Source organism: Pteropus alecto, unplaced genomic scaffold, assembly GCF_000325575.1.
Source record: "Pteropus alecto unplaced genomic scaffold, ASM32557v1 scaffold8, whole genome shotgun sequence".
Lineage (NCBI taxonomy): Eukaryota > Metazoa > Chordata > Mammalia > Chiroptera > Pteropodidae > Pteropus > Pteropus alecto.
In genome coordinates, this window is record NW_006494609.1 from 13,503,577 (window position 1) to 13,529,975 (window position 26,399).

A 26,399-nucleotide genomic window follows, 5' to 3' on the forward strand; every position below is an offset into this window, starting at 1 on the left:
ATGGATTCAAATCTCAGAAGTCCTAACTCAGTGGTCATCCCCAGGTTGGAGGTGGGGGCACAATTTTCTCCCATGAGCTGCATATTGTTCCCCTAAACCACTGAGGTAAATGTGACTCTCACCGAACACAGAAAGGCATGATCCTAAAGCTCTCCTCCTTCAATGGCTTTGCATCTGGCACAGTCCAGCATCACCAGGAGTTCAGAGGATTTTCAGACACAATAGGAAAAGCCGCCAGCACTTTCGAAGGCATTAACCAATGCCACTGATTTGACACATGAGAAGAAACTCCAGAAAGTTGATCAAATCTCACACGGCAGGTTTGCTGGTCAATGTTTAGATTTCTGGACCAGAAGAGCCAAAAGCAAAGCCAAAAACCCAAGACAGGGGGCCGAGTGGGAACTCAAGTGCATGCTCTGTGCTCCTGGTACTCTTTATTCCCATTCCCTTTAGTATTTCCTCCTCTCCCTCCCACACAAAGCATAATCTGAACATTGAGTTTCAGAGTTGCCTTCAAAGACCATGATTTCAGGAGACAAAAGCTGACAGGTGCTTGGTCTTTAAAAACAAAACAAAGTACAATACAAAAAAGATCAGTGGTAAATGTTCCCTCACGTTGTACAATCAGACCACCACCTATCCTAACAGCGAAGGCTGACAGCTTTCTGACCTTGTGTTACAAACACCTTCTCAAGGGGAAAGGCAAAGGCAGGTGGCCAGGAGCAGGTCTTAGGCTGATAGATGGGTTTCTGATAATTCTGCTTCGACAGGACCTTACGTATTAATGTTCTGTATTACAATAGGTCCATTAATTCCTGACTTGCTCCCTGTTCCCTGGGAACTGAAGTTTTCATTTGAGGGCCTAAGAGATCCCAATAAAATTAAGCAGACTTAGATCGTGAATTATGTGAAACTTCCTTATAATTTTATAACGTGCTGTGGTTTAGACATGCAGCCCTGACGACTGCCGTAACTCCTCAACTAATGGCTTTGCCACCCATGTGCACTGTCCTGAAGGTGGCACAATGAAGCTCAATCTAAGCCTTCTCAGACAGGAAACCAGGTAAGGTCTTGGAAGGCAGGCTGGATGAATCCACGAAGGCTCTCCACGTTATTAATTTTACTTTCCCCCCTAACTTAAATACATTCCCAATGTTACGCTACCGTCACTACTATCCATCTCCAGAACTCTTCATCTTGTAAAACTGTAACTCTGTGCCCCTTAAAACAACAACTCCACATTTCCCTCTCCCTCGAGCCCCTGGCAACTCCCCCATGCTACTTTCGCCTCTATGATTCTGACTACTCTAAGGGTCTCATGTAAGTGGAATCATGTGGTATATATGCCTTTTTGTAACTGGCTTATTTCATTCAATATAAACATAGCCAAGGTTCATCCATATTGTAGCACATTGCCAGAATTTCCTTCCTTTTTAAGGTTGAATGATATTCCATTGGGCTTATATCACATTTTGCTTATTCATTCATCTGCTGATGGACACTTGGGTCACTTAGACATTTTAGCTATTGTGAATAATGCTGCTATGAACACGAATATACGATCTTTAAGACCCTGCTTTCAATTCTTCTGGGTATGTACCCAGATGTGAAATTGCTACATTATGCTGTAATTCTATTTGAAATTTGAGGAACTTCCACACTATTTTCCACAGCGGGTGTACTATTTTACATTCCTACCAATAATGCATAAGGGTTCCAATTTTCCACATCCTCGTCAACACTTATTTTCTGGTTTTTTGATAGTAGCCATCCTAATTGGTGTGAGGTGGTATCTCATTGTAATTCTGATTTGCATTTCTCTAATAATCAATAATGCTGAGTATCCTTTCACATGCTTATTGGTCATCTGTATATCTTCTTTGGAGACATGTCTATTCAAATTCTTTGCTCATTTCTGAATCAGGCTGTTTGTTCTTCCACATTACTTATCAAACGCCTGAATAATGCCAGGGTTGCCACTGTGTTAACCTTAAAAGCCCATAAGGCAGGTGCTGGTTTTCTCACGAGAAGCCCAGGTACACCTGGCCAAGGTCACACAGCCAATAGGATAAAGACCTGGGACATTTGCTTCCCAAGTTCATGTGTGTGATTTCTGGGCTCTGTTTTCTCACGAAGAACCCCACTCCCATCAGTTTTCTCCCAAGCCTTTGGCAAGCCCTGGACGTTTAATTCTTCTCTGTCACCTGAGTGGTCACTTGGGGTCAAAAAGAACCTTAAGAGTTGAAAGCAAGGTGGCCCAGATCCAGACCTGCTATGACCACCCCCTGGGAGGCAGCCCATGATACTATAAATGTAAGAAACCTGGGGCTCCCACTTTCCGAGACAGCCAGAAACAGTTCTTCTGGGGCTATCATTGTTTGTTCCATTCAATATATTTATTCTCTGCAAGGAATTTCGCGGGGAAAGCACCAGAAGACACAGGCATAAAACTTTAAGATGTGCGAGCAGTTATTTTGAGGATAATGTGTCTTGAGAACTCTATGCTCAGGCAGATTTAAAAATAAGCAGGTTTCCAACATGTAAGGATGGGCCAATCTCTGAGGTTATTGAGTAAAAAGTCAACACTGTAAAGTCAATTACACTATTGACAGATACTCTTACAAGGAGATTTCACATCATAATTATATGCAAAGGAACCCAGCAAATACAAGCTGTGTAATGATCAGCTAATAAAAGTAACACTTCATCTATGTCAATAATGGTTTCAGAGTTAAGACAAACAAACATGGCCTTTGCCACCCAGTGGAGGGGAAAAAAAACCCTGAAAGACAAATATTTTCACTTAAGGAGAAGTCGCTTAGACTCACACAGAAAACCTGTCACACAAAGCAGAGTAGGAAATTGGTCTTTAGTGGGTGCTAATGACTCTTTGGCCGTCCCTCTGCCCCAGCTGAACTGACGGGGGCAGCAACCCACATAAACGTCTGAACACTCCCAGGCACCAGCGGTCACGGCCACGTGGTCTGGCAGATGACATTTGCTGTTGTTTTATTCTCGACTGTTTTCCTTTTAACCTCAGCTGAATTTGGTTCAAGTGAAACATGGCCAAACTTTTCAAAACTTTAAAATGAATGTGAAAAGCAAAACAAGATTCCCACCTCCCCCGCAAAAAAACCACAGTTCTTAATGAGTTTTACGCAGGCACAGATTCAGCAAATACCTGTGTAGCTAATGTTTATGTTCATTCTTTCTAAAAGCATCACAGTGCCTGCTATTTTCCAGGCATTTAGGGTATAAAGAGGGCAACGGTATTAAAAGCAAGGGTCCTTGACCTAACATAGCTTTCCACACATCTCTCCCTAATTTCTCTTAAAACCGAGGTGGGAGGTGCAGAATTTGGACAGTGTCCTGGGAGTGCATGCTGGGTTTCTTTCCTGGTTATTTATCTCCAGGTCAGTGGTAACTTGTCTAGTTTCTGCAAACTGTGGTTGTATATGTTACTGAAATGATTCCGCTCAAAACTCCTAAGATGCTCTAGGAGGTCACTTTAGACTAGGCGTGCTTTTGCAGAGGGCAGACTATGAGCAAGTTGTGCCATTATGAAGCTGCTGTCACTCAGCCCCTTTTCTGCTGTACCACATGGCTCCACGTTAGGCTTGGTCAACAGGGGGTGCCACAGAGAGACTGGGCAGGGCCTCCTGTGTCTCCTGTCCCTGCCTCACCCCAGCATCGCCTCTGCACTTTGGGCAGTGTAGTAGCTGCTGAATCTGCTCTGTGGATCTTCCAGGGCCTGGGGAACCAGCTTCTTCACGTTCCCTTAGAAGCACCTGCACCTTCGGGAACCTTCTCCTCAGAGGTCCCTCTGGTCCTTCCACACGTCCCTCCTGAGCTTGGATACTCCAGCCCGGACAAGCGGTGCCTCCTCAGAAGTCTGAGTTCCCACTCGGAGAGGCAATCCTTCCAGCCTCTTCCCTTTATTCCCTCAGCCCCGGGGGAGGTATCTGCTTCCTGCAATTGCTCCCTTCACGGTACCCTGAGTGCTCGTTTTACCCTTCCAGTAACCTGGTTAATCACCTTCTAGCTGGTTCACGTCTCTGTGTTCGAATGTCTACTGTGTTTTCTGTTGTCTGTCTGGCCCCGAAAACTGTTTTGTGGTCTTTCCCTGTGGAAGGGGCTGCGCTGGACTGGACGAGTGGCAACACGTGAACCGGAAACAAGGCTTCATGGTTTCATTGTAGAGCTTTGTTATCTTCTAACCAGAACATACCCAGCAAGAAACAAAACAAAACAAAAAACCAACCAAACACCCCCACAACCCAACATTTTAAATAATATCTGCAGAGGACACTAATCAACAAAATCTGAGCTAATACATACCATGAGGGTAGCAATTAAAATCAGGAGGCAGCGCCCACTGAGGGCCACCCCAATCTCAGGATTCCCCTCCCCTGCCTGGCTCGTCTGTGTCTTTCCACAAGGAATGGCCGGACCCACAGAGCTGGATAGGACCGAAAGAATGCTCAAGGTGACAAACTGGGAAGTCTATACTTAGAGTCCACAAATGAAAATGGACTGTTGCTCCATGTGAAAATAGTCTGTGGGGCTGAAGTCTTCTCAACCAAAAAGGTAAACTGAGAAGTGAAGCAGAAAAGATTTTTAAAGAAAGAATATGTCTCTCATAATGTGAGGCAAAGGCATTAATATTTTGGCTTCATGGAAGAGGCTTACCATTTAAGAACTCAAGAATCACTGACCTAAGGACAACAGGAAAGGTACTGGGGAAGCACAAGAAAAAGACCCTTCCTATATATTTGTGGAAAGTATCACCATGTCGGGTAAGCAGAAATGATAAGTAGTTTTTATAATTCTATTATTGTTCTAATTCCTACAAACTTCCCTCCTTATCGGGTTCCAGACACCAGCATCTGCCCAGAGATCACGAGACTTCTATCCTGCTTTGCCGGAAGAGTGAAGAGACACGAGCGAGTGGACCCTGCATCTCCCTCAGGCTAAATGGACTTTGTGGGCTGGTTTCCTTGGGGACACAAAATACTAAAAAGCCAAATGGCCTTCAGGTGGGAACTTGATCCCTAAGTGTAGAAAAAAAAAAAAAGCAAGGCGATGATGCTGTCAGGAGAAGCAGCTCAGCATCACAGGTCCGTGCCCAGCACTGTGCAAGGTGATGGGGCATCGGCCAAATAAGACCCGGCCCTTGTCCCCAGCAAGCAAACCGCCGAGGAAAGAGGGGGACACACAGAGATGTTACCATAGGGTCACTCATCAAAGGGACACAAGCAAAGCACAGGGTTTATGGGTTCAAAGAAAAGAGAAATCCATCTGATGCTGGCTCAGAGGCCGCGTTCAGAAAAGCTCTGTGAAGGAGTTGTTTTTGTGATGGGCTCTGAAGGACGTGCTGCGCCTTGCGTGTGGGGGCTGAGGGAAATGTAAATGGGGGAAACTGCGCAAGATGGGCAAACAGTGGATTAGTCTGGGGAACGAATTCGGCTCCAGGAGAGGAGAGGGTGGGGGTGTGTGTGTCAGGGTGGCACGGTGGGAGGCGCGGAAGGTGCTTCTGCAGACGGCGGGTGGGAGTGGGCGGAGGGGCAGCAGAGCAAAGAGGCGGAGGCACCCATGCTGGCCCACGTGAGGCTTCTGGGCTAGTGGGGACCCTCGCCTGGCCCGGCCATGGTGACCGAGGACGGGTGAAAGACCCTGCGCCAGGAAGAGTTCGCGTGCTTGGCACCGACCTGATGCTCGGCAGCAAGGCCAGGGAGCCACCTGCTAGTCCCATACCACGTACCAGAGCGCTTTTCACACACGACTTTGCATTTGCTTTCACTGCAACTCCTCCCAAGAGGCAGAGGAGTTCCATGGACGAGGGAACTGAGACCCAGAGTGGTCAGACAGATGGCTACCCAAAGTCACAGGGCTGGGTCTAGATTCACACCTATTAGCCCAGAATCTAACAAACAACTTGCCCACCAATTCCTTCTACCCGCCTTACCCCATGTCCTCTTCTGAATAAAAAAAAAAAATCTTAATTTGATTAGTCTTCATCACCTCACCTGCAAGGAGACCAAGATAATTTGACGGCCCGAGAAGGAGAAGCCGGCATTTGCTCTGGGATCCCTGGTAGTTACCTTAACTTTTTAAAACGCCAAACCAGGTTGATTGTCTTCACCACTCTCCATCCCGTCAAGCGGCCCCGCGGGAAACGCATGCCCTTCAACGCATGCCCTTCCCATCCCCCAGGCGGGCCTGGCCCAGAGCGCATGTCCCTTACCTCGTGGTGGCCGTCATCCCAATGGGAGTGATCGGCAGTGGCCGGACTCCGGGGAACAGCCCTCGGCTCAGGACCCGCGCCCCGTTCTGTATCACTCCTGGAGGAACTGAAAAGCAAAAGGAAAAAGACAACAAGCTTGAGTTCAGCCGGGAAGACTTCCGTACTGAGTCAGAAATTCTGGATGCAGAGAGAGGAGAGGAGAGGAGAGGAGAGGAGGAGAGGACTGGAGAGGAGAGGACAGGGCCTCAAACATCGTTTTCTCGCATTTATTAAATATAAGCTTTTATCTCCAGTCAGACCCTAACAAGATCTCGAGACCTCTGCCACAACTGAACAGCAGGTGACCAAACGAATCACTTCCTTGTGCTTCTCCAGTCATGGTGGGAAGCTGAGAACATCTTTCTAGTTGTCCTCAATCACACAAGGGAAGAAGATAACCAGAAGTAACAGCGGAGCCAATTTTACAAGCTCCTTGGTTCCTCGGCGCTCACAAACCAGTTCATTCTCTCACCAGATCTCCGCTGCCTGGGGACAGGCTCCCGGGGGACAGGCTCCCGGGGGGCATGGCTGGGAGGGAGGGGTTGATGGCAAAGCTCCGACTTCGGCCCCGGAATCGCCCAGAGCCCTCTCTGCAGGGTCCTCCCGCCTCCTTCCTGAAGCTTCACCCCCCAAGCACAGCTTCCGGTTCTCTCATCATTCCTTCTCCAACCGACCTAACCAACCCTAGGCCAACCTGTCTGCAAGTGACTGACCACCAGCTCCTGTCCCATTTCCACGAACTCACAGTGGTTTCAGGGAAACCCGATTTTGTCTGAGATTTACAAAACAGGGCAACCACAGGAAACCCCTGATATTTGATCTTTTTTGATTGCCCGAACAGCAATTTCATCTAGTTCAAGCAAATATTCTTCCCGTACCTACTAAGGCGCCTCCAAGGTGTCTGTGGGGCCGGGCGTGCTCCGTGAAGTGAGAACACGGGACTGGTGCACTTGGGATTTTAGTTCTTCTTGCGTGAGTTTGTGCAAGCCCCCCAATCTCTTTTTCCCCGCTCTGAACAGTGTTCGCTCAGACCCCCATCTGCCCACTAGCATCTTGTGGCCCCCGGCACAGCCTCATACGGAGGCAAGGTGAGTAGACCGCTTTCTCAAAGAAAGACCACACGAAAAAACGCCGAGAGAACTATTTGTTCAAAAATGGCTATTAAGTTTTTAAAGCCGATATTATTTGCGTAGAACAAATACTTCCTACAAAACACAAACATGCTTTTACTCATGTAAATTTTAGCTCTGTAAGAGAGTATTATAAATATTCCAAATATTTAATCAAAGGTCTTTCATGCAGGATGAATGTCCACTCTTGATTATGGGGTGACTTTACAAGCCGATTCCTTGGGCACTCTGGAGTGCTTGCTAGTGTTTTTGCCGTCTTCCAGGTTTGCATAAGGCTGTTATTACTAGGTTTTACAGAAGTGGGATGGGAGGAAAAATTGAAACTAGTGCCTGAAGTCAGAACTACTAGTGCAGTCTGGTGTTCTAGAACCTCCCCCATCCCTTTTCATATTTAATGTGAGAGGAGGAGGCTTAACTAGATTGAGAACTTCAACCGGTCCCTTACAGTAGCCTGATTTCTGATAACAGATCATCTGAGGCAGGAGAATCACCAAATATCTAAAATCATAAAACCTATAATTTGATACTGTAGCTAATTATCATACTTTGATTAACTGATGAGTTCTCGATAAGGAAGAGTGTCTAAAATTTATATTACTTGAGTTACATGATCTGCTTTCAAGACAGCGGAGCACTGATGTAAACACAGGCACAGAGACCAACGGGGCAAAACAGAATCCAGAAACAGATCCACATACACACATCACCTGATTTTTGACACAAACACCAAGACAACACGATTGGGGAAGGAGAGTTAGAACAACCGAAGGTCCATTTGGGAAAAAATGAACCTCGATCCTAACCTCATATCATATATGAAAGTTAATTAGAAATGGATGATAGACCTAATGTAAGAACTAAGATCATAAAACTTCTAGAAGAACATATTGGGGGGGGTGGGGCGGGGTGGTGAAATACCAGTAATTCCCAAGAAGACACGCAAAACCCAGTAGAACTCTCAGGTTTGTAGTCAGGTGTTTTAGTCAATATGCATGTTGCCTGAAAAGACAGGCTTTCTGTTTGTTTTGGGGATTGTGGGAAAGGGTTTTTCAATTATTTTGTTACATGGTACTCTCCTTGAAATGGTCAGACAACCACAGATTCGGTCTAATTTTGATAATATTACTTAACATATCAGTCATTAGGGATTTCAACTAGAGCACCAAGTGAACCTGACAAAACAGACCACAGACCTTGAGTATTTAAAATCTGTACCACAGTTATAATTCTTGCCAGTAAAAATTATTACAGTCCCATAAACAGATCATACCAATTAATGGATCAAACCAATTTTTTTTTTTTTTTTACCAATTACCTGTGTATTAGGTGAAGGGGACATAGGGTCGCCACAGTTAAGTGGGACAGACAGACAATTAGAAGCAATGAAAATATACTAAGGTAAATGCTGGGGCAGGGACACTAAAGGTATGAAGGATGAAGACACCTAACCCAAAGTAAGGCGTATCTGGGAAGACTTCCTGTAGGAAATGTCATCTAAGTTGAGATCAAAGGCAAAAGAACGGCACACACAAGCCCTAGAAATAATAGAAATCACAATGTGCACAAGAAATAAAAAGTAATTTTGCTAAAGCATATAATCCTGGCAGGATGAGGTGTGTTTTAACTTTATCTCATAGATAGTGGGAAAACCATTAAAGCATTGTGAGGAGGGATGTGGTCTTAAGCATAGTAGCCAAGAGCCAGACTCTGATGTTGAATGACCTGGGTCTACGTCCTATCTCTGTCATTTACTGTCCATGTCTACCAAGTAAGCTACTTACGCAAGATGGGGCTAAAAATGGTATTTATCTCGCAGAATATTTGGAGATTTAACTAAGAGCACAGGTATTATTATTGAGAAAATTATGTTATTTATCACTACAACAATCCACACAACAGCCAGAGAGCGATCCTGAGGCAGCCCGTTTTCTCCATTTCGAGTGAGCCGAAGGCCCATGAGAATGAAAAGAGACCAAAACCAGACCACAATGGAAGGACTTGGCCATCTTCCTGGTCACCGAGTCGCCAGAAGAGCAGTGACTGCCAGTCGAAGGAGAAAAGCAACCCCAAAGACAGTGCCCCATGCCCAGAGTCGCTGCCCCAGTGCCTAGAACCTTCAAGCACCAGGGCACACCCAACAGGAAGGAAGAGACAGGAAGCCAGCCCTCCCCGCGCACCTGCTGGAGACACAGGAAGCCAGCCCTCCCCGCGCACCTGCTGGAGACACAGGTCTTCCGACATTCTTGGTCTCACGTAAGCCTCTAGGGAAGAAGTATCCTGCAGCAGTTAAGAGGACACTTGGGGCAACACAGCCTCCATCCAAAGTCTTGCCCCATCACTGGCTCTGTGGCTTTGGGCAAGTGTCTTAACCTCTCTGTACCTCAGTTTCCTCACCTGTAAACTACTCATAAACATGCCTCATAGGATTGTTTTGAGGATTAAATAAGACACATTATATAAACTGCTTAGCTCAGAGGCCCCGCGCACCTGCTGGAGACACAGGAAGCCAGCTCTCCCCCTGAGCACCTGCTGGAGACACAGGAAGCCAGCCCTCCCCCTGAGCACCTGCCGGAGACACAAGAAGCCAGCCCTCCCTGCGCACCTGCTAGAGACCAAGTTCTTCCGACATTCTTGGTCTCACGTAAGCCTCTAGAGAAGAAGTATCCTGCAGCAGTTAAGAGGACACTTGGGGCAACACAGCCTCCATCCAAAGTCTTGCCCCATCACTGGCTCTGTGGCTTTGGGCAAGTGTCTTAACCTCTCTGTACCTCAGTTTCCTCACCTGTAAACTACTCATAAACATGCCTCATAGGATTGTTTTGAGGATTAAATAAGACACATTATATAAACTGCTTAGCTCAGAGGCTGGCCAATTACGCAAATGCATCATCATCACCGTGATGTTCATCCTTCCACCTCTCCATATCATCCCGCTAGCACCCTCTTACTATCTGAAAGGCACAGGGTCTAACGGGGTCAAGACACAGGGAAATTCTTTCAGCCTCTTATGCCTTTTGTAGTTATCCCTAAATCTGCATTCACCCATTAAAACATCTTCCTGATTAATGAACTGTATCCACTTCAAAGAGAATTTCATGGACAGAGCGACCCTGCAGCATTAAAAAGCTTTCCCTGAGCTATTTCCTGAACTTTGCAAGACTTCTGGCATGTAAACCAGACTCTTCTTGTGAATCCTGAAGCTTGTTTTCAAACGAGCTGCAACCGAACGCTGCCTCTGCCAATCCCGGCATTTCTCAGCCCTTATCGTTGGCAGTGCTCTCCGTGTTGGGATGGTGGATGTGTTCATATTTGCTCACTGGCTGCCAGAAACCAGCTGTGACACTTAACTGTTCCCTCATCTTTTCTCCTTTCTGTCTCTATCCTCAAGGGTCAGGAACGTGGCTTCTGAAAAAAAAAAAAAAAACCCGAATCCTAGCCATTCTAAAAATGCCTGAGAATGGTGTTCTGAGGTCCACGTTTTGACTTTTTTGATTCTGGGATTCTAAAGGTCCATTCCTCAGCCCTTCCAGTCCTCCCCTTCCATTTACTCTGTATTTCTCTCAAAGTATATCAAAACCGTTCAAGCCCAAGCCCTTCATAACCAGTGCTCCCAACTCAAAGTACTAAAATTATACCTAGGTTCCAGCTAGAGATTTTAAAAAACTAAACTTTTAAAAATGGCCTCTAACTTAGATTTGTGGCTCTCACTAGAAAAGGCACATCCCTTTTTGTTAGATCAGTTAAATATTCGGCTTTTATAGGGGAGAAGCCATACATCTGAGACTCTCACCTTCCTGGGATGAGGTGTCAGAGACATCAGCACCAGAGCTGATCAACCACTTTCTCTTAAGTTAATAGAGTGGCTCTAAATGTTCTTATTCTTAACCCGTAAGAATGCAACACTCACACACACAGTCAGATCAAGCGGCACCGCTCCCTGTGATCTAAATGTGATCATCTTGAGAACCTAAAAAAAAAAAAAGTCTACGGCACAAGACAAAGCCTCCACCACGCTCCCCCACCAGTGCCGCCTCTCCGCCCTTCCCCATCCCTCCGCCCTTCCCCATCCCGCTTCCCTCCTGATGCTCAGCTTCCTCGGTTTTCACAGCTTCTAAAATTAACCTCTGAGAGGCCATAAGCTGAGCAGCAGGTGATCCATCAATCCTTCCTTTTCCTAAAGTCGGCCTTTCCGCCTGCTCACAGGGGAGGGGGTGGCACAGGGGAACTGACTTCCTGGTTGCCTTTCTCGTCAGGTGACTGGTGTCTCTGGTATGTTTCCTAGTTCTGGGCAGGGTGCAGAATGTTGCCCCCCCTCCCCTACCCACTTCCCGTCCCCTTCCTCTCCCCTGTCCCATTTTGTTGTTTTGTTTATTATCTGGAGCTCCTCTCTGGGACATTCCAACCAAGGATTATACAAGCCTTTGAAGGTGGATAATGGTGACCTGACTCCTGGCTTCATAACGATCCCTCCACTGGGGTTAAAGGTGACTCATGGGGCTTGTCAAAGGGGACTGCAAAGCAGGTACTTCAGTAGACTCCAGAAGCTGGAATTAGTCGACACCGCCACCGGGGATGGGTGGGGGGCAATGATAAAATGTTGGAAGTGAAGCATCGGGCTGCAGGGAGAGGCACAGGGGACTGCAGGGCGTCCAGCTCAAGCCAGACGTGGCGCGCTGAGCTCTGCTGGGCAGTGTGGGGCTCCCCAGAGATCAAGGGGAGGCCCACTGCTGTTCTTACCAGCTCCTTGAGTCATTTCCTTTGTACGACCTACTCAGTTCAGACCCCGGACTGTGGCCCGTCTGCCAGCCCCGAGCTAGATTTGCAGATGCCGACCAAGGGCAGGATGAGAGGAAAAGATCTAAGTGGCTGCTGTCTGGTGGCCTGAAGTGGAGTGGCCACGAAGGGCATGACAGAGGAAACGCCTTTCCAGCCATCCGGGCCAGCCAGCCCTTACAGCTGGGAGTGACAGTGGCAGATAGACTAGGTTGGTGGCCCCGTCCAAACAGGAGCGTCATGCAGCCCAGGAGGTGAAAACAAGAGGCTATAAATAGCACACGAGGCTCTATACCCAGAGACCAGCCACAGACCAGCCCGGGGGAGAACACAGGCAGGCTCTGTGCACACAGGCGCCCACGCTCCCCACACGTGGGCAGCGGCAGAGCCCTGAATGTGGATGATGCACACATACATCCACGCGGGGTCACCAACACCACTAGGCTGGCTGCCCGCTGCCCACACTCCATTACTGCGGCCGAGTGTCTGCCGCCTTTGAACCTTTGGGCTAGAAATCCCCTCACTTTTTCCAGGCCTTGGGCAAAGCTGGCTGGGTAGGGGATGATGGCTTCATCAGTATATGTCTCTATGCTTCTCCCTTCGGGAAGCGAGGCACTATATCAAATCCTGGGGTAAGAAACATTATGCAACGTAAAATGACAATAAAGAGAGAGAAAGGAAGAGCGAAGCAGAGAAGAGCGAACGGAAAGCGCTGGGGACGCTCGCCCTGACTGAGCTGCGTAGGAAGCCGAGGAGCGGCCGCCTGGCGTCCCCAGCACAGAGCAGACCCTGGACCCAGGCGCACTTCCCTCCTGCAGCTCGGCTCCAGTCTTTAGGGACACTGCATCTGCTCCACCTTGACCTCCAAGGGAGTCTACTAGGGCTTGGGGCCAGAGGGGAGCAGCACGAGAAGATGGCGTCCCCACTCTCTCCCCAGTCTTTGCTGCTCTGGCTGACGGCGTCTCCCTCCACCACCTCTGTGGGCACCCTGGAGCCCCGTCCAGGGCCCTGGAGCCCCCTCTGGGTGTGAGGCCTGCAGGAAGGCTGTGCTGGGTTTCTCACAGTGAGGCGGGAAAGCCTTCTGGAAATCAGCCTCCAGCTTCGACACATAAACAATGAGCTTTGAAAACTCAGATTCAGCATTTCAATGTAGACTACGGATACCCTTAAAAAAATAATTATTTACGGTTTGTGAGTGTTATGCTGAGGGGGAGGGGATAAGTTCATTTTGTCATGAGAACATTAAAAATCATCAACTTGTCAACTAATGGGGGAAAAAAAAACCTTTTCTCTTCCACCTGTGGTCAAGAATCCAGTGATAAGGGACTTTTATGCAAGCTGCTGAAGACCCGCGAATGACCAGTCCCCTTGCCTTTTCCCTCTTAACTCCATGATTCCAGTTCGACGAAAGGATTTCTTTAAACCAACGATCACTGTCTACAGTGGTCTGTGATCTGGCTGAGTGCTAAGGAAGGTGCTCGACTCTCACACAGCTCTGATGAAATCAGTACTGATGAGATATGCAACTTGATTTCAGAAACCATTTCAGGCTGTAACTTGATTACAATCTTGTCTTTACTCCTCTTGCAATGTCTGAGAATAAGTTGTTTTTTCGGGTTTTTTTTTTTTGAAATATTCCTCTATAACTTCAAACATTATTTAAAAACCACACTGCAGGTGAACTGCGAGCTCCAGGCCTGAGCCAGTTGTACATCTGCTCAGCAGTGGTGTTTGCTTCTTGGAGGTCTGGGCCGTCTGAAATTTCAACCGCTGGCAATTTGAGTTTAGCAAAGAGAAACTGAGGATTCTGTACCACTAGGAGCAGGTAATGTCAGCTGCTGGCAGAGGGACAAGCCCCTCCTGAGAACGCTTGGCGACAGCCCTTGGGTCTTTTAAAAAGAGGAACGAGTGAGAAAGAAAGGAGTCAAGTTTCTTAAAGCTGCTGGAAGAATGTGACAAGGGCAGGGCTAGGAAGGATGACCTGGACCTCCGCATCAGTGCACTATTGGCTCTAAAAGTGGGGGACCCCCCTTGCTCAGGAGACCGTATGGTCTTCTGAGAGCCGGAGCCCCAAACGAGCTGCAGACCCGGCCATAAGGTGGGCACCAGCCCTGGTGGGCGTCGTGCTGGGGTCTGTTTCTCACGCCATCATCTGCACACCGGCGCGTTTCATCGACAGGAGGCTGCAACGCAGCAGCTTCGCGATGACGAGCTGAGCAGACCTTGGAGGACAAGCTAACTGTCCGCTCGGCAGGGCTCTGGCTGGGGTGGAATTTGGGCAGAGGAATAGCCTCAAGTAAGGAGGAGGAGGGGACAGATAGCTCCATTTAAGGCCATTTTCCAACACTTTCTAAGAAGATCTTTCTAAAACCACAGTAGTCTAGCTCCAGACGTGGCGAAAAAACACCAGGCGGTAGACAGAAGAGACGTTCAAAGAAGGAAAGGCGTCGTCCATGCCTGACGCTGCTCAACGGCCAACAGAAGGTGAAGACAGCTCTGCTTAACTAAATGAGCCCCGTCCTCCTCTCTACGGCAGCCTGGAAGGCCGGTGGGGGTGACACGGGGGGCGCCATGGTCATTCATTCCAAGGTTATTCCAAGCTTCTGCACAGCGCCCACCTCGCCAGACCTTCCTTACCACTCCGTCTATACAACGGGAGCCTGCGATTAATGAGGTCCCAAAAGGGAAAGAAATCTCTTAAAAGGGGCACTGCTCAGCCCCATGACTGGGAAGCTGGCCCTACGTAGCCTCTCCTAGCAGAAACTAAACTCACAGGAACAATGCCTGCAGGAGTAAAGAAGGTCTCTCCACCGGGATTCATTATAGGGGCTGCTTCCCTTCCCCCAAGTCTTAGGCCTTGAAATTATATTGGAACTTTGTCATCTTGGAAACACACCTAAGCATTCATTCATACATATGCATGGATGCATGTTTATATGCATATGCATGTAATCATGCACTTAGGTAGTTTTAAAGTGACTCTACAAGAGAAGTTGTACTTGAGCATTAGTTCTTCCTAAGGCCTGGTATATAAATGAGAAGGTTAAGTTCACAAACTATGGTGCTGAAGGCTATAGAAATATCTACTCACAACCTGCTTGTATCTCAGGGGGAGTATTCAAAAGCATCATGGCACTGGCAGCATCAATGTCAGGATCTGGAAAAATCAACCAATAAATAACATTATTTACAACAGGGCCAATGTGTCTGTGTGTTTTCCCCCTGCATGATATAGCTTATGAATGCAACAGAGGAAAAAAAAAAAATCCAAAACTAGATAAGCTATCCCAAAGATGATTTTCTTCCCATTTGGATTTGAGAGAAGATTATTCTAGAATGAGATTTCAGGGGCAGATTCTAAGTTTTTTCAGAAAAAGCATGGTCTCTTCTCAATTTGTTAATTTCATAATTTGTACTGTATGTTCCTGGTAACTTGCTGATCTATACACCCCCACAGCTTGTTCCCCTGGAGTGGAGGCATAGCAGAGTGGGGTGACAATAAGAGGTTTGGCCACAGGAATCTTTAATGAAGCGGAGAAACTCACAGCACCAATCAGAGAAAGCATTAAATACACCTGCATCTAGTGAGATTACAAACAAGACGTTTGGTCATTTCCACTTGTCAGAATGGAAATTGTATGAGATTGTGTGCACAGCGGTGGTGGAGGTGGTGAGGCATTAAAAAAACAAACACTTAAAATATATTTTAAAAAATTAAAGTTATAATATCGAGGGCACAATGTTTGTTTCCACATCTATTATTGCTTTTAATATGGGACAAAAAAAAAAAAAACCCCTCATCATTTCATTGCTATAATTCTTAATAGGTTTCTGAACCCTTACTGATCCACCGGTTGACAGATGGCAGGTTTATATAGAGACAGAGAAAAATATTATCCTTTTATAACTAAATTCATTTTCCTCTGAGAAACAGCAGCGCGGCTGCTATGGAAATGAAAGTCACCATGGCAACAGTAAACAACCCCCAAGAATGGTCACTGAATAGACTGAAAAGAACATCTGCCCCAACCCGGCGTCCCAGCTGCCCTGGGGCGAAATCCGCTAATGGCGCGGTGACGCCGCGTGACAGAAGCTGCCGCCTGTGCCCTGTCCAAATAAACGAAGTGTGCAGTGGAAGCCGACATCACAATGCCTGTCCTTGCAGATTACAGCCTCTGTGTCCGCTAAACCCAGTGACTGACGATGAGGGGAACGGGGGCCCGCACTTGTCAGTTTTTGTACAAATTACATACCAAAAAATTCAATTTACTACTAATGGCTCCGTGGCACTTTATTTTGGGTATTATGCAAGAAAATGACTTTTTTACTGTTTAAGAAAAGTACATTTTTCATACTTTATATGTGCAGTTTAATTCCAAGGGAGAAATGGGAAGCAGCAGAAAGCCCCACCAGCGATTAATAATATAGATGAAGCTGGTTCCAGAAGACAATGTCAAAAAAAAAAAAAAAAAGGGAAGGAACTTTTACTCTGCAAGCCCTTTTCTATTTTGCCTGCAGGAGGCCCGTTACTTACACTCCATAATGGAGTGAAAGTTTATTTTAATAAGTACATTGTATGAAAAACAGGTAAATTAACTGATATGGCAACTCCTGGGGTGAAATTCCTAAAACAGTCATCGCTTCCCACTGATATTAAAATATATATGTCAGCTGAAGGGTGAACTGAAAAATATAACATTCCACTCACTGCTCCCAGGGTTCCCGTGGCCCATGCCCTCTCCTCTCCCCACAGGGCCTGTTGCCAAGACGAGAATTTGCATTTTCAGGGCACTGCTGAACAGCAGCTCCTAGAGGTGCCGTGGGGGCGGGGCGGGGACACTGAGGACGTCCTTTCTAGTCTCTTTTTGGAAAGGGACTTTCCTGTCTCAGGGCTGACATAACATGCCAGGTTTTTGTTTTTGTTTTTGTTTTTTACACCAGGTAAAATTTCTTTGCCATATTTTGAGAATGCACACGCTGCAGGCAACCCACGGTCCGGCTGGATGGTCCCCGCCTTCCCAGGTGACTCTTACCCACAGTTTTCCGGAACCACCAGGAGGTCTGATGGGGGCAGAGCAAGAGGAAAATACAGGTAAGAAGTCAGGAGTCTTTTCCTATTTGTTTTGCGGAAAATTAAAGGAAGTAGTTTCGTATTCTTCAAAAATACATCGGACCTCAGGAGGAAGGTATAAAGGGCCTCAGACAGATATAATGAAATAAATGCGAGAGTAGGAAGACAAAGAGACCTTAAAGGAAAAGAATAGAATTAACACTCACATGAATTTTGCAGAACCTAAGGGGTCTCTTGAGGAGCGCTTTAGACCCACATAACATCCACCCACAACTCCCACCCCGACCCCAGCCAAGCCAAATAAACACTTAAACCAAGAAAGAACAACGCTTCTAAGGACAAGTCACTCAATCCTTTCTTCCACCCAGATTTGCCACGCCTTTGGCCTCCACAGATAATAATTCTGATGCTACCTTCGCACTCTGCTGGTCTCCAGGCATTTGGGGTAGGTGTGACACCCAGCATTCTCATCTCATTCAGAATCAGTTCGAACCTACGGCCCCAACTCTCCATTCTGAAGGGGTCAGTTCCTGAGCGGCATAAGCCCGAACACGAAACCCTATGGGCAGAGTGGAACGGAGGACAAGGCATGGGATGCCCTCCCTCTTGCCATCTTGGCAGGAGAACTGACGAACGTAAGAACTACGAATGGTATGAGAAAGCACGATTGTGTGTTTATGCAAGTGTGCGCACACCAGCATCACAGTGAGTGCCATCCTCGGTGTAATTTACTGAGTTCTGACAAATTTTACACCAGCGCTACCACCACCTTAATCAAGATAAAGAGCACAGGTACGCTACAGATTTCCATCGCCTTGAAGTTTTCTTGTGCCCCTTTGCAGTCATCCCCACCGTTGCCCTGGGCGATATTCACCCATGATGTGGTGTCAGTGGGTCCTGCTCTATTACTGCTATCACTGAGTGGTATTCCATTGCATAGATATACTACAATTTGTTTATCTGCCTGAAGACGGTCATCTGGATTGCTTCCAGTTTGGGATTTTATCTCAAAAGCTGCTATGAAGTTTTGTACCAGTGGTTCGTGAACATATACTTTCATTATCCTTGGGTAACTGCTGGTCTGTGTATGTTTCACTTTATAAGGAACTGACAAACGCTTTTCCTAAGAGGATGTACCATGTAGCATTTTTGCCAACAGTTGAAATTGTCAGTCTTTTGAAGTTTTAGCCATTGTAGTAGATGTGTAGTGGTATTTCGTTGTGGTTTTAATTTGTATTTCCCTAATGACGAGTGATGTTGAGCATCTTTTCATCTGCTTAACAGCCCTTTGTATAACTTCTTTTGTGAAATGCCTGCTGAAGTTTGTACCCATTTTTTAAACTGGGTTGTTCAACTTCTTACTATTGAGTTGTAAGATTTCTTTAAACATTCTGGATGGAAGTACTTTGTGAGATATATTTTTTTTCCTCAGCTTATCTATTCAGTTTCTTAATAGTCTTTTTATAAGCAGAAGTTTAAAACATTTTAAGACCAATTTATCAATTTCTTTTGTAATTCAATGCTTTTTATGTGTCTCAACTAACTGATCTTTGCCTACCCCAAAGTTGCAAAGATTTTTTTTCCTGAAGAACATCTTTTTTATTCTCATTTGTTAGTACATCAAATACAATGTTACGTGGGTTCAAAAACCCAGATTTACAGGTAAATGAAATTAATCCACCAGACCTCTTCCTTTACCCAGTAAGTACAGAACCCTGAGAATTTTATAAATCAATACTAAAAGGACCCTTCTTTTTTGGCTCCAGGTGTGGCGAGGGGACACCAGGCAGCCTCTGCCAGCCACGTTTTTATGGGAAAAAGTCTCTTCGACCCTCCGCGAAACATGTGACACACCTTCATGCTCGACACGCCCTGACATTCTGCATGTGCTTCAGGCTTCAGAGCGGACGAGCTCCCATCTCTCCTCTCCAGAGATGCTACAATGCTTATTCTTATCTATTATTAAAATGTCTAGGTTTTCTCCCTTTAAAAAAAATCATTAACGTTTTCACAGTAAAAAAATATATACTAGTTGGAAATAATTTGAGAAATTAGTGCCTTTCCCACAGACCAGACTCACATTCTCTTTAAGTAGTCCAGAAACTATCTACATAAATACAGGCATTTACGTACATTCACTGAGACACCAACACACATATACTTAACACTCATACACATGTACTGACTCTTTAAAAATGGGTTTATAGGAAAAATACTTTTTGAAATAACTTTTTCCCCTTATTTTTCACTTAATGACATATATTGCCATCCTTTCATATTAGTATATGTGACTTAAGTTTTCCTGTGGTGACATTTTTGTGCACAAACACACACACCAGTGTTCACGCTGACATTCTCTTTCGTTCAGACTGCAGACCACGGGAAGGCAGAAACGACGCGTGTGTAACCTGTAACCTGTGCCCAGCACACTGCCTCTCCCCACAGACCCTAGCCTAGGTCCTGGAGACGTGGCCCCAGCACAGCAAATCGCTCCTCCTTCAGCCCCCTCATCTTTCTCCCTTCCCGTGCAGCCCGGCGCAGCCCCACCCGCTCTCTCCTCTGCCTGCTCACAGCTGGTACCTCCTGGGGTCACCCCCACTGGCTGCTTTGGGTAACGTTATGCTTCCCGAGCACACTCTGGGTCTCCCTGAAAGCCTTTCAATTCTCTGTGGTCAAGACAGACGAATGGTGCTTTACGCCCTTAGGTAGCAGAGATGTGACGGAAGAACATCTTTTTGGCAGGATGCTGTTGACCAAGGACACTTATTTTGGAGCTTTTTGGCTGGAGATGTTTTAGGGGACTGGGCAGCTGTTCGAGGGTTAGAGGATTCTTCTGCTTCGGAGGCACCGCTGGTTCTGAAGGACAAAAGGTCCGGGACTAGATTCTGGGAAGGGGGAGCAGTGGGATGGCTATATAGGATTTCTCCTGGGCTTAAGAGAGAAGGTGGTTCAATCCAGTTTATCAGCATAAGAAAAGAGGAAGATATTTTTGGCCATGAACTCTTTTGAGGAATGAAGATCCACTTGGCAGGCGTATCCTTCAGGCCGTAACTCTGGAGAACGGGGGTGAGGCGGCGCGGTGCAGGGGAATAAAGCAGCAGAACTCTATTTTTAAAGGGGAGAAAGTGTCTCCCAACAAGACCTAAGTCAGCATCCTAATATAGAAACCCACATCATTGCCACTGGTTGATGCAGCGTCCCACCGAGCATGACGTCATGGGTGCTTAACAAAGTTACGACCACCCTCAAAATGCAGCCAATCTCAAATCCCACATTCAAACACTCCTCCCTTCTCTGCTTCAGTAACAAATGTTACTCCTCCTCTGGACCGGTTCCCAGAGGCCCATTTCAATTTTCATCCTTAATGCGGTTATCTTATCACTTTGCCTCTTTTCCGCAGTACGAGACTGAAAAACGGTCACACGTCTTACAGATGTTTTTGAAGCCCTTTCTCTTGAAGGTACAGAGACAATTATATTATGCTGCAGTGAAAGACACAGGCCACAAAGTTCCTAGAACCAATGGTTGAGCTTCTTGGATTTAAAACAATACTGTCCTTCATTTCCCCCAAATTGGATGGAGATGGTTTCTTTTAAGCACAGGAGGAGGCTTTTTCTCTGTGGGTATGATGGAAAAAAATCACTCAGCAGGGCATGAGGATTCCTGGGTTCAGGTCCTGGTTTTGCCACTGTGTAACAGGTGACTCTCATCTGGGGTCTGAGTGCATTCCTTTTAAAACGGTGGTGGGTGGCTACAGACTTGGGGGGAGCCAGCTTGGTTTTTCATCTCATTCCTGGTTCTGCCTGTAATGTCCCTTGACTCCTTCCTCTCTTTCTGACTCGGGGCTGCCAGGAGTATGGGCTCCCAGGAGTACCTACCAAATGGGGCATCTGCTCCAACACCTTTGAGGTGCTAACACTCTTAGTAAGGCTGGAAGAATATCCTTTTATTCCTGTGGCCGGTCATCGGCTGGGTCCACGTCAGCGCCATCCATCCAGCCGGGCCTGGGTATCCTGTGGGTTTCTGTCTACACTCAGCTCCCCTTCCTCTGAGCTCTGGCATCAGAGGAAGTGTCTGCAGAGACCATCCATTGACAAACTCAGAATACAAAGGATGGTTGGGAGCCCCAGATTCAATCCTCACTGCTGTAGAATGACTACAAAAACGCGAACCCCATTCTTAGCATCTTGAGCTGACTGACCTTACAAAATGATAACAACACATTTCCCATATGGAAAGCCTGAGAATTACAACCAGCAATCATTACCTTCTTAGAAATTGTTTGATTTTCCATAGGGCTAATGTGTTTCTCTATTTCTCCCTGCTCCACTACGTACCTGAAATGTTTCACAGGATGATGAAAGGTCTTCATATAACCGAATAAAAGAGATTCAAGAAATGTAAAAAAAACAAAACAAAACCAAATAATAGACAACACACTCGGACAGAAATGATCAGATATAAGGACACAATACAGCCTTAATCAGAAGCACACGCCAAGGTGCTCATAATCTCTTCCACATTCTCTGCTGGAAAGTGAGCCCTACTACAAAAGCCCGCCTTCCTCACCTGCCTTGTTCTCTGTATCCCTGGTACCTAGAACAGTTCTGGAATGCGGTGCCAGAACAAACTAATGGATGGCTCGTCCAATCCAGCTGTCTGAGGCTAAAGGTGCTGCTGCTGCCTGGGGCATAAGCCTCTGGATGTGCAGTGGAACCCCCGGAAATTCCAGGAAACCAAATGCGAGGCCGTACCCCAGCAATACCGAGTTTTGCGAAAATTCATCAGAAGATTCCGATGTGTGTGAAAGGTACAGAACCATCTGTAGTGATGGTAAACCAAGGATATGTGAATGCCATCCAAAGCCCATCAGGATGAGGAACCCTGTACCGAGCTTCTGTATACACGCGCCATGGTCAAGAAAAGCAGTTCTTTGAACCAAATGATCTCAAAAAAGAATACATCGAAAGTAAATAAATAGATATAAAAATCACTTTATTGTTGACTCCCCCCCCCCCGCCCCCGTTCGCAAAATCCCTAGGCGTAGTTTAATAGAGAGAATATCTATGTCTGTGGCTGTGAAACCAGTGAAGTAGAAGTCGTACTCTTTGGTGGCTGTTGCAATCAATCAAGGTATCTGAAACAGCCACCTCTGATCTGGAAGGCAGCAGAACGGGGACGCCGTCAGATCTATCAAGGTCACTTAGCGCGAGTATTTCTCGCACTTCCCTTCTGGCTGAAGGTTGTTAAGATGGTATTGCTATGAACCGCAAACATCTGAGGGGTTTTCACAGCCAGACGAGGGAGAGAGTGAAGCCACTAAGCTCAGTGGACATTCGTCATGATTGACGAGATTTTAGGGAATAAAAAGCCTCATGAAAAGATCGACTCTAAGTTGTGACCTCGAAAATCATCTTCACGATGGGACTGCAGTTAGAGAACACTGAGAGCCAGCCTTCTCCTGCAAAAAACTGAGTCGAAGAAAACTCCAAACTCTTGCTACTCTGAAGAAATAAGGTGAGTTAAAATGCACTTGTTAAGCAAGTTGAAACTAACAGTTGTTTGTTGCAACAAAAGATAATCTAAATCAAGCTGGAGGAAAAAACAATGATGTATACACATACATTTTAGGTCTTATTAGGCTCTTGTTCATACATCTTTGAAGTCTTTCCCAGCTTCAAAACAGTGACTGGTGAACTCTAAATGAGGGGTGTACTGGTCCTGAGGGCAGTGTCACCATCGACTGCAGACTGAGGAATGCATTTATCTAAGTCGGCTCCCCAGTCAGGGGCGGCCTTCTAACTTGTGTAAGTTGTCCATTTATTACCCCTCAGTCCATTTCATGCAGAAGGAGATTTGAGGAGAAGGTTCTGGAAGATAAATACAGAGCTCCACATGCACCCTAGGATGGGAGTTGGATGCCAAGGTGTCTCTAAGGTCTCAGATGCCCCATTTCTAATGTGGCATTAGGGTGGCTGATCTGGGGGTCTTCGCAGGGACCCTCTCTCTGAGTCAATCACTGTCGCTGCTGCCTCCCTGCCTCAGAAGTGAAAGCAGGCTCACTGACAGTCCACGAGCTGGTGCTTCCAACTTGCGTCTTGTCCGGGCAATGAGAAATGCTTTAACTTGGACGTCTTCCGAGTCTTTTAATTCTAACGTCCCCTTTGTTTCTGCAGCGTGGTCTGCATTTCACTGCCTCTTTTTCCAAATATGTGTTTCCAATGAACTCGATGCCCCGAGCCTTTTCCTGGACCATCCTGGGGTCCACCTGTGCCCTCTCAGCCAGGACGCTGTCATCCCACACCTCTTTGTTCTGGCACTCTCGATTTTCCAAATGACGAACATCTGCCTCTTTCGCGTCTCTGATCGGTTGATGGCAATCTTTCTAGAAGCTGTCTGGGAGCAAATGCAAAGGGCCCATGCCGACTGAGACTGACAGTACAAAAGGGTCTAAAATTCTAGAACTTAAAGACTAGGCCAAAGGTGACAGGTTTTGACTTCTGTCCCATGGATCATAACCATTACTTAAGAGACGTGGCATTCTGGTTGGGTTCTGTTTGGCTTGTTTAAGCTGCTTGTCTGTGGTGGGTTTAAAAAAATATATTTTTTAAACTTCCTGTAGGTGAATGAGAAACTGAATATTCCTCAGAAGTGCCTCCCCCGCTGCGCCTCATTCAGCTATAAATCTCTATTTATTGCACTCTGATTTTTGCCTCTCTGAGGCACCCTGGGGATTATGCAGAGGGAATTCCAACGCTGCAAGGAAGGAACGAAGGGGAGAGATGCTGAAATCTGCTAGACTTTGCTTTGCGAACCTTCTGCTTGCTCCTCCTGGCTTCTTCAACCAGTAACGAAACCAAAGGCCAGCACCCGGCTGGGAACAGGAAGCCAGCCCTGGGTGTGAGATGGTTTTCATGGGGTGCTATAGCAATGGGGATGCCCACGAGATCCCTGAGAGCGGGAGGCCTAGCCACACCGGTGTCTCGGAGGAAGGGTGTGCCAACCCCGGAAGCCAGAGATAGAACCAGGCCGGGAGGTCCCTGAAGTGGGAGCTGAAAACCAGCGGGACAGAGCGCCAGAGCCCTAGGCACGTAAATGGCAGGATGTGTTGGAAAACCATCGGGTATCTACCTATTTTTATCTTTTCCCTCTCTACGTTTGTCCGTCTTCTCCAACTACCAACTTTCCCCCACCTACTGGAGATCAGCTCCTGCCTAGTCCCCAACCCGGAGGCGACTTCCTCCTCTTGTAAAGGGCACAAGGTCACTGGCAACCCCTGCACACACAATCCCACAGTCCCAGCTGTCCTCGTGGTGGCCGGGAGGAAACACAGATACAACCAGGCCCCTCCCAACTCACACAATACCACGACCGGCCAGCAACGTGATCATGCTTCCCATGGGCGAGCGGGTCCTTGGAACGCCCACCCCTTTCTCCCTTAGAGACCCGAGTTCGGACACAAGAGGAACCCAGAGCAGCGGAGGCACACTTCCCACAGACCTAGAGATCGACCCTGTTCCTCCTTCAGCCCAGACGCGCCACCCTGAAGACCCCACATCACCCTTGGATGACTGGGGCGCATTCTTCATAGGAACCTGGGGTTGCTGATTCTTGCAATGGGATTACTGGTCACTGAGCTCTGTCTAGGCCTCAGTTTTTTTAATGCTTAGCCTTTTATGCTTTCTGGTTTAATCTTTCCCTCACAGAAATGCATTAGGAAGAAAGAGATAAAAGCAAATCCGTCACTTCGTGTTTTTTAACCTTTGCGCGGTTCTCTGAAAAACATTTATTCAGAAACAACCTGTGTTATGAAATTTATCAATTGAAAAATAAAGACAAAACACTTGTTTTCCTTTACCCTACATGGGAACATCCCCCCCATGTCATCCCAAATGTGGTTCCTGGGAAGTTCTGCGCCTTTCTGAGTATGTTCAATGAGGACGACATAATAATGTCATTCATTTTGTTTTCACTGAATAGTACATACTCAATTTCATACAAAGAGACACTGGCACCATCCATTCATCATTGATAATAAAAAATATCGCTATGCCGTTAATGAGTAATTCATTCCAGACACAGTTAATGTGAAAATATATAGAGATTCAAGATTAAGACTATAAATAAAGGTATCATAAAAATAAAAGGATTGAGTTTTCCACCCAAAAAGATTTAAGAATCATACTGTGCCAATGGGAGAGAAATGAGAAGGAGCCCGCCCTGCCCCGATCCTTAAGGAGATACCGGCCGAGAAGGCAGCATCCTAAGGGTAGAAGATATTTGCCCGCCGAGGACCTGTGGATCAGCAGGTGCAGAGTGATTAGTTCGGGTTTAATATTTAGTCTAACCATAAAGCAGTGAGCTGATCTTCCAGTGGGTAAATGGGAAACTGGTTCTGAAGACGATTCCCACAGAAATTTCCAGGCCAGTCTGTTCCCATTGGGGCTGCAACAAGGACAAAACCATCTGGAGCCAGCTTGGCAGGCCAGCCCGGCAAGCCGGTGGGGCTCAGGTTACTCTGACAGCAACTGGGTTCGCTCTCTTACCATGAAAGGCAGATTTCATCTTTCAATAGGAAAAAAAGTTACGGCGAGTATTATACAATCAAATGCAAACAAAGGACATTGGAAGACAGAGGAGGAAAAACCCAGCACAGCAACCGCCACCATGCTGGCATCCGTGGTCTTCTCTCGCCCTTTCATGATTCATGATCCTAGAAGGGTTTCGGCATATTTCTCACTGAACGTGAGACCTGCCCGGGGGCCTCTGGATTCTGGTTGTGCCAGAGGTCGGTGTGGCCACCGTACTCCTAGGACATGTGAGGGGAGCGAGGGGGACATCAAAATGAATATCTGTGTCTAAGCATATCCAGGCCTTCCCAATGCCTAGTCTGAAGAAACCCAAAATGCCTGTTTCTGCTCCGACCACCGGGATGACTGGCGATGGACATTCAGCCCACCCTGCCAGGCCAGGCTGATCCTGCTGCCACCAGCCTGCTGTTCCTCCAAACGATTACGGCTCCAGAGAACGTGTGCGTGTGTGCTGGGGGCTGGTGGGGTGCAGAAGAGAGGGCTAAGGATAAAACACGTATTCTAAAATCCGGACTTTGGCTTGAATCGCCGTGAAGAGAACAGGCAGAGAG

At 46.8% G+C, this 26,399-nt stretch overlaps 1 protein-coding gene across 4 annotated transcripts in view; it reads right to left on the reverse strand.

Annotated features, from left to right (window-relative positions):
• The window catches only part of FOXN3 (forkhead box N3), a 257,286-nt gene that overhangs the window by 11,670 nt on the left and 219,217 nt on the right, over positions 1 to 26,399 (reverse strand). For 2 of the 4 annotated variants that reach the window (XM_025041992.1, XM_015599739.2), the window contains exons 5-6: positions 15,278 to 15,343; positions 6,245 to 6,350 (exon numbers count right to left, since the gene is read on the reverse strand). In XM_025041992.1, coding sequence (XP_024897760.1) covers positions 6,245 to 6,350; positions 15,278 to 15,343 — 172 coding nt within the window. The remainder of the gene's footprint in view (positions 1 to 6,244; positions 6,351 to 15,277; positions 15,344 to 26,399) is intronic. The other 2 variants (XM_025041993.1, XM_025041994.1) reach the window with 2 other exon arrangements.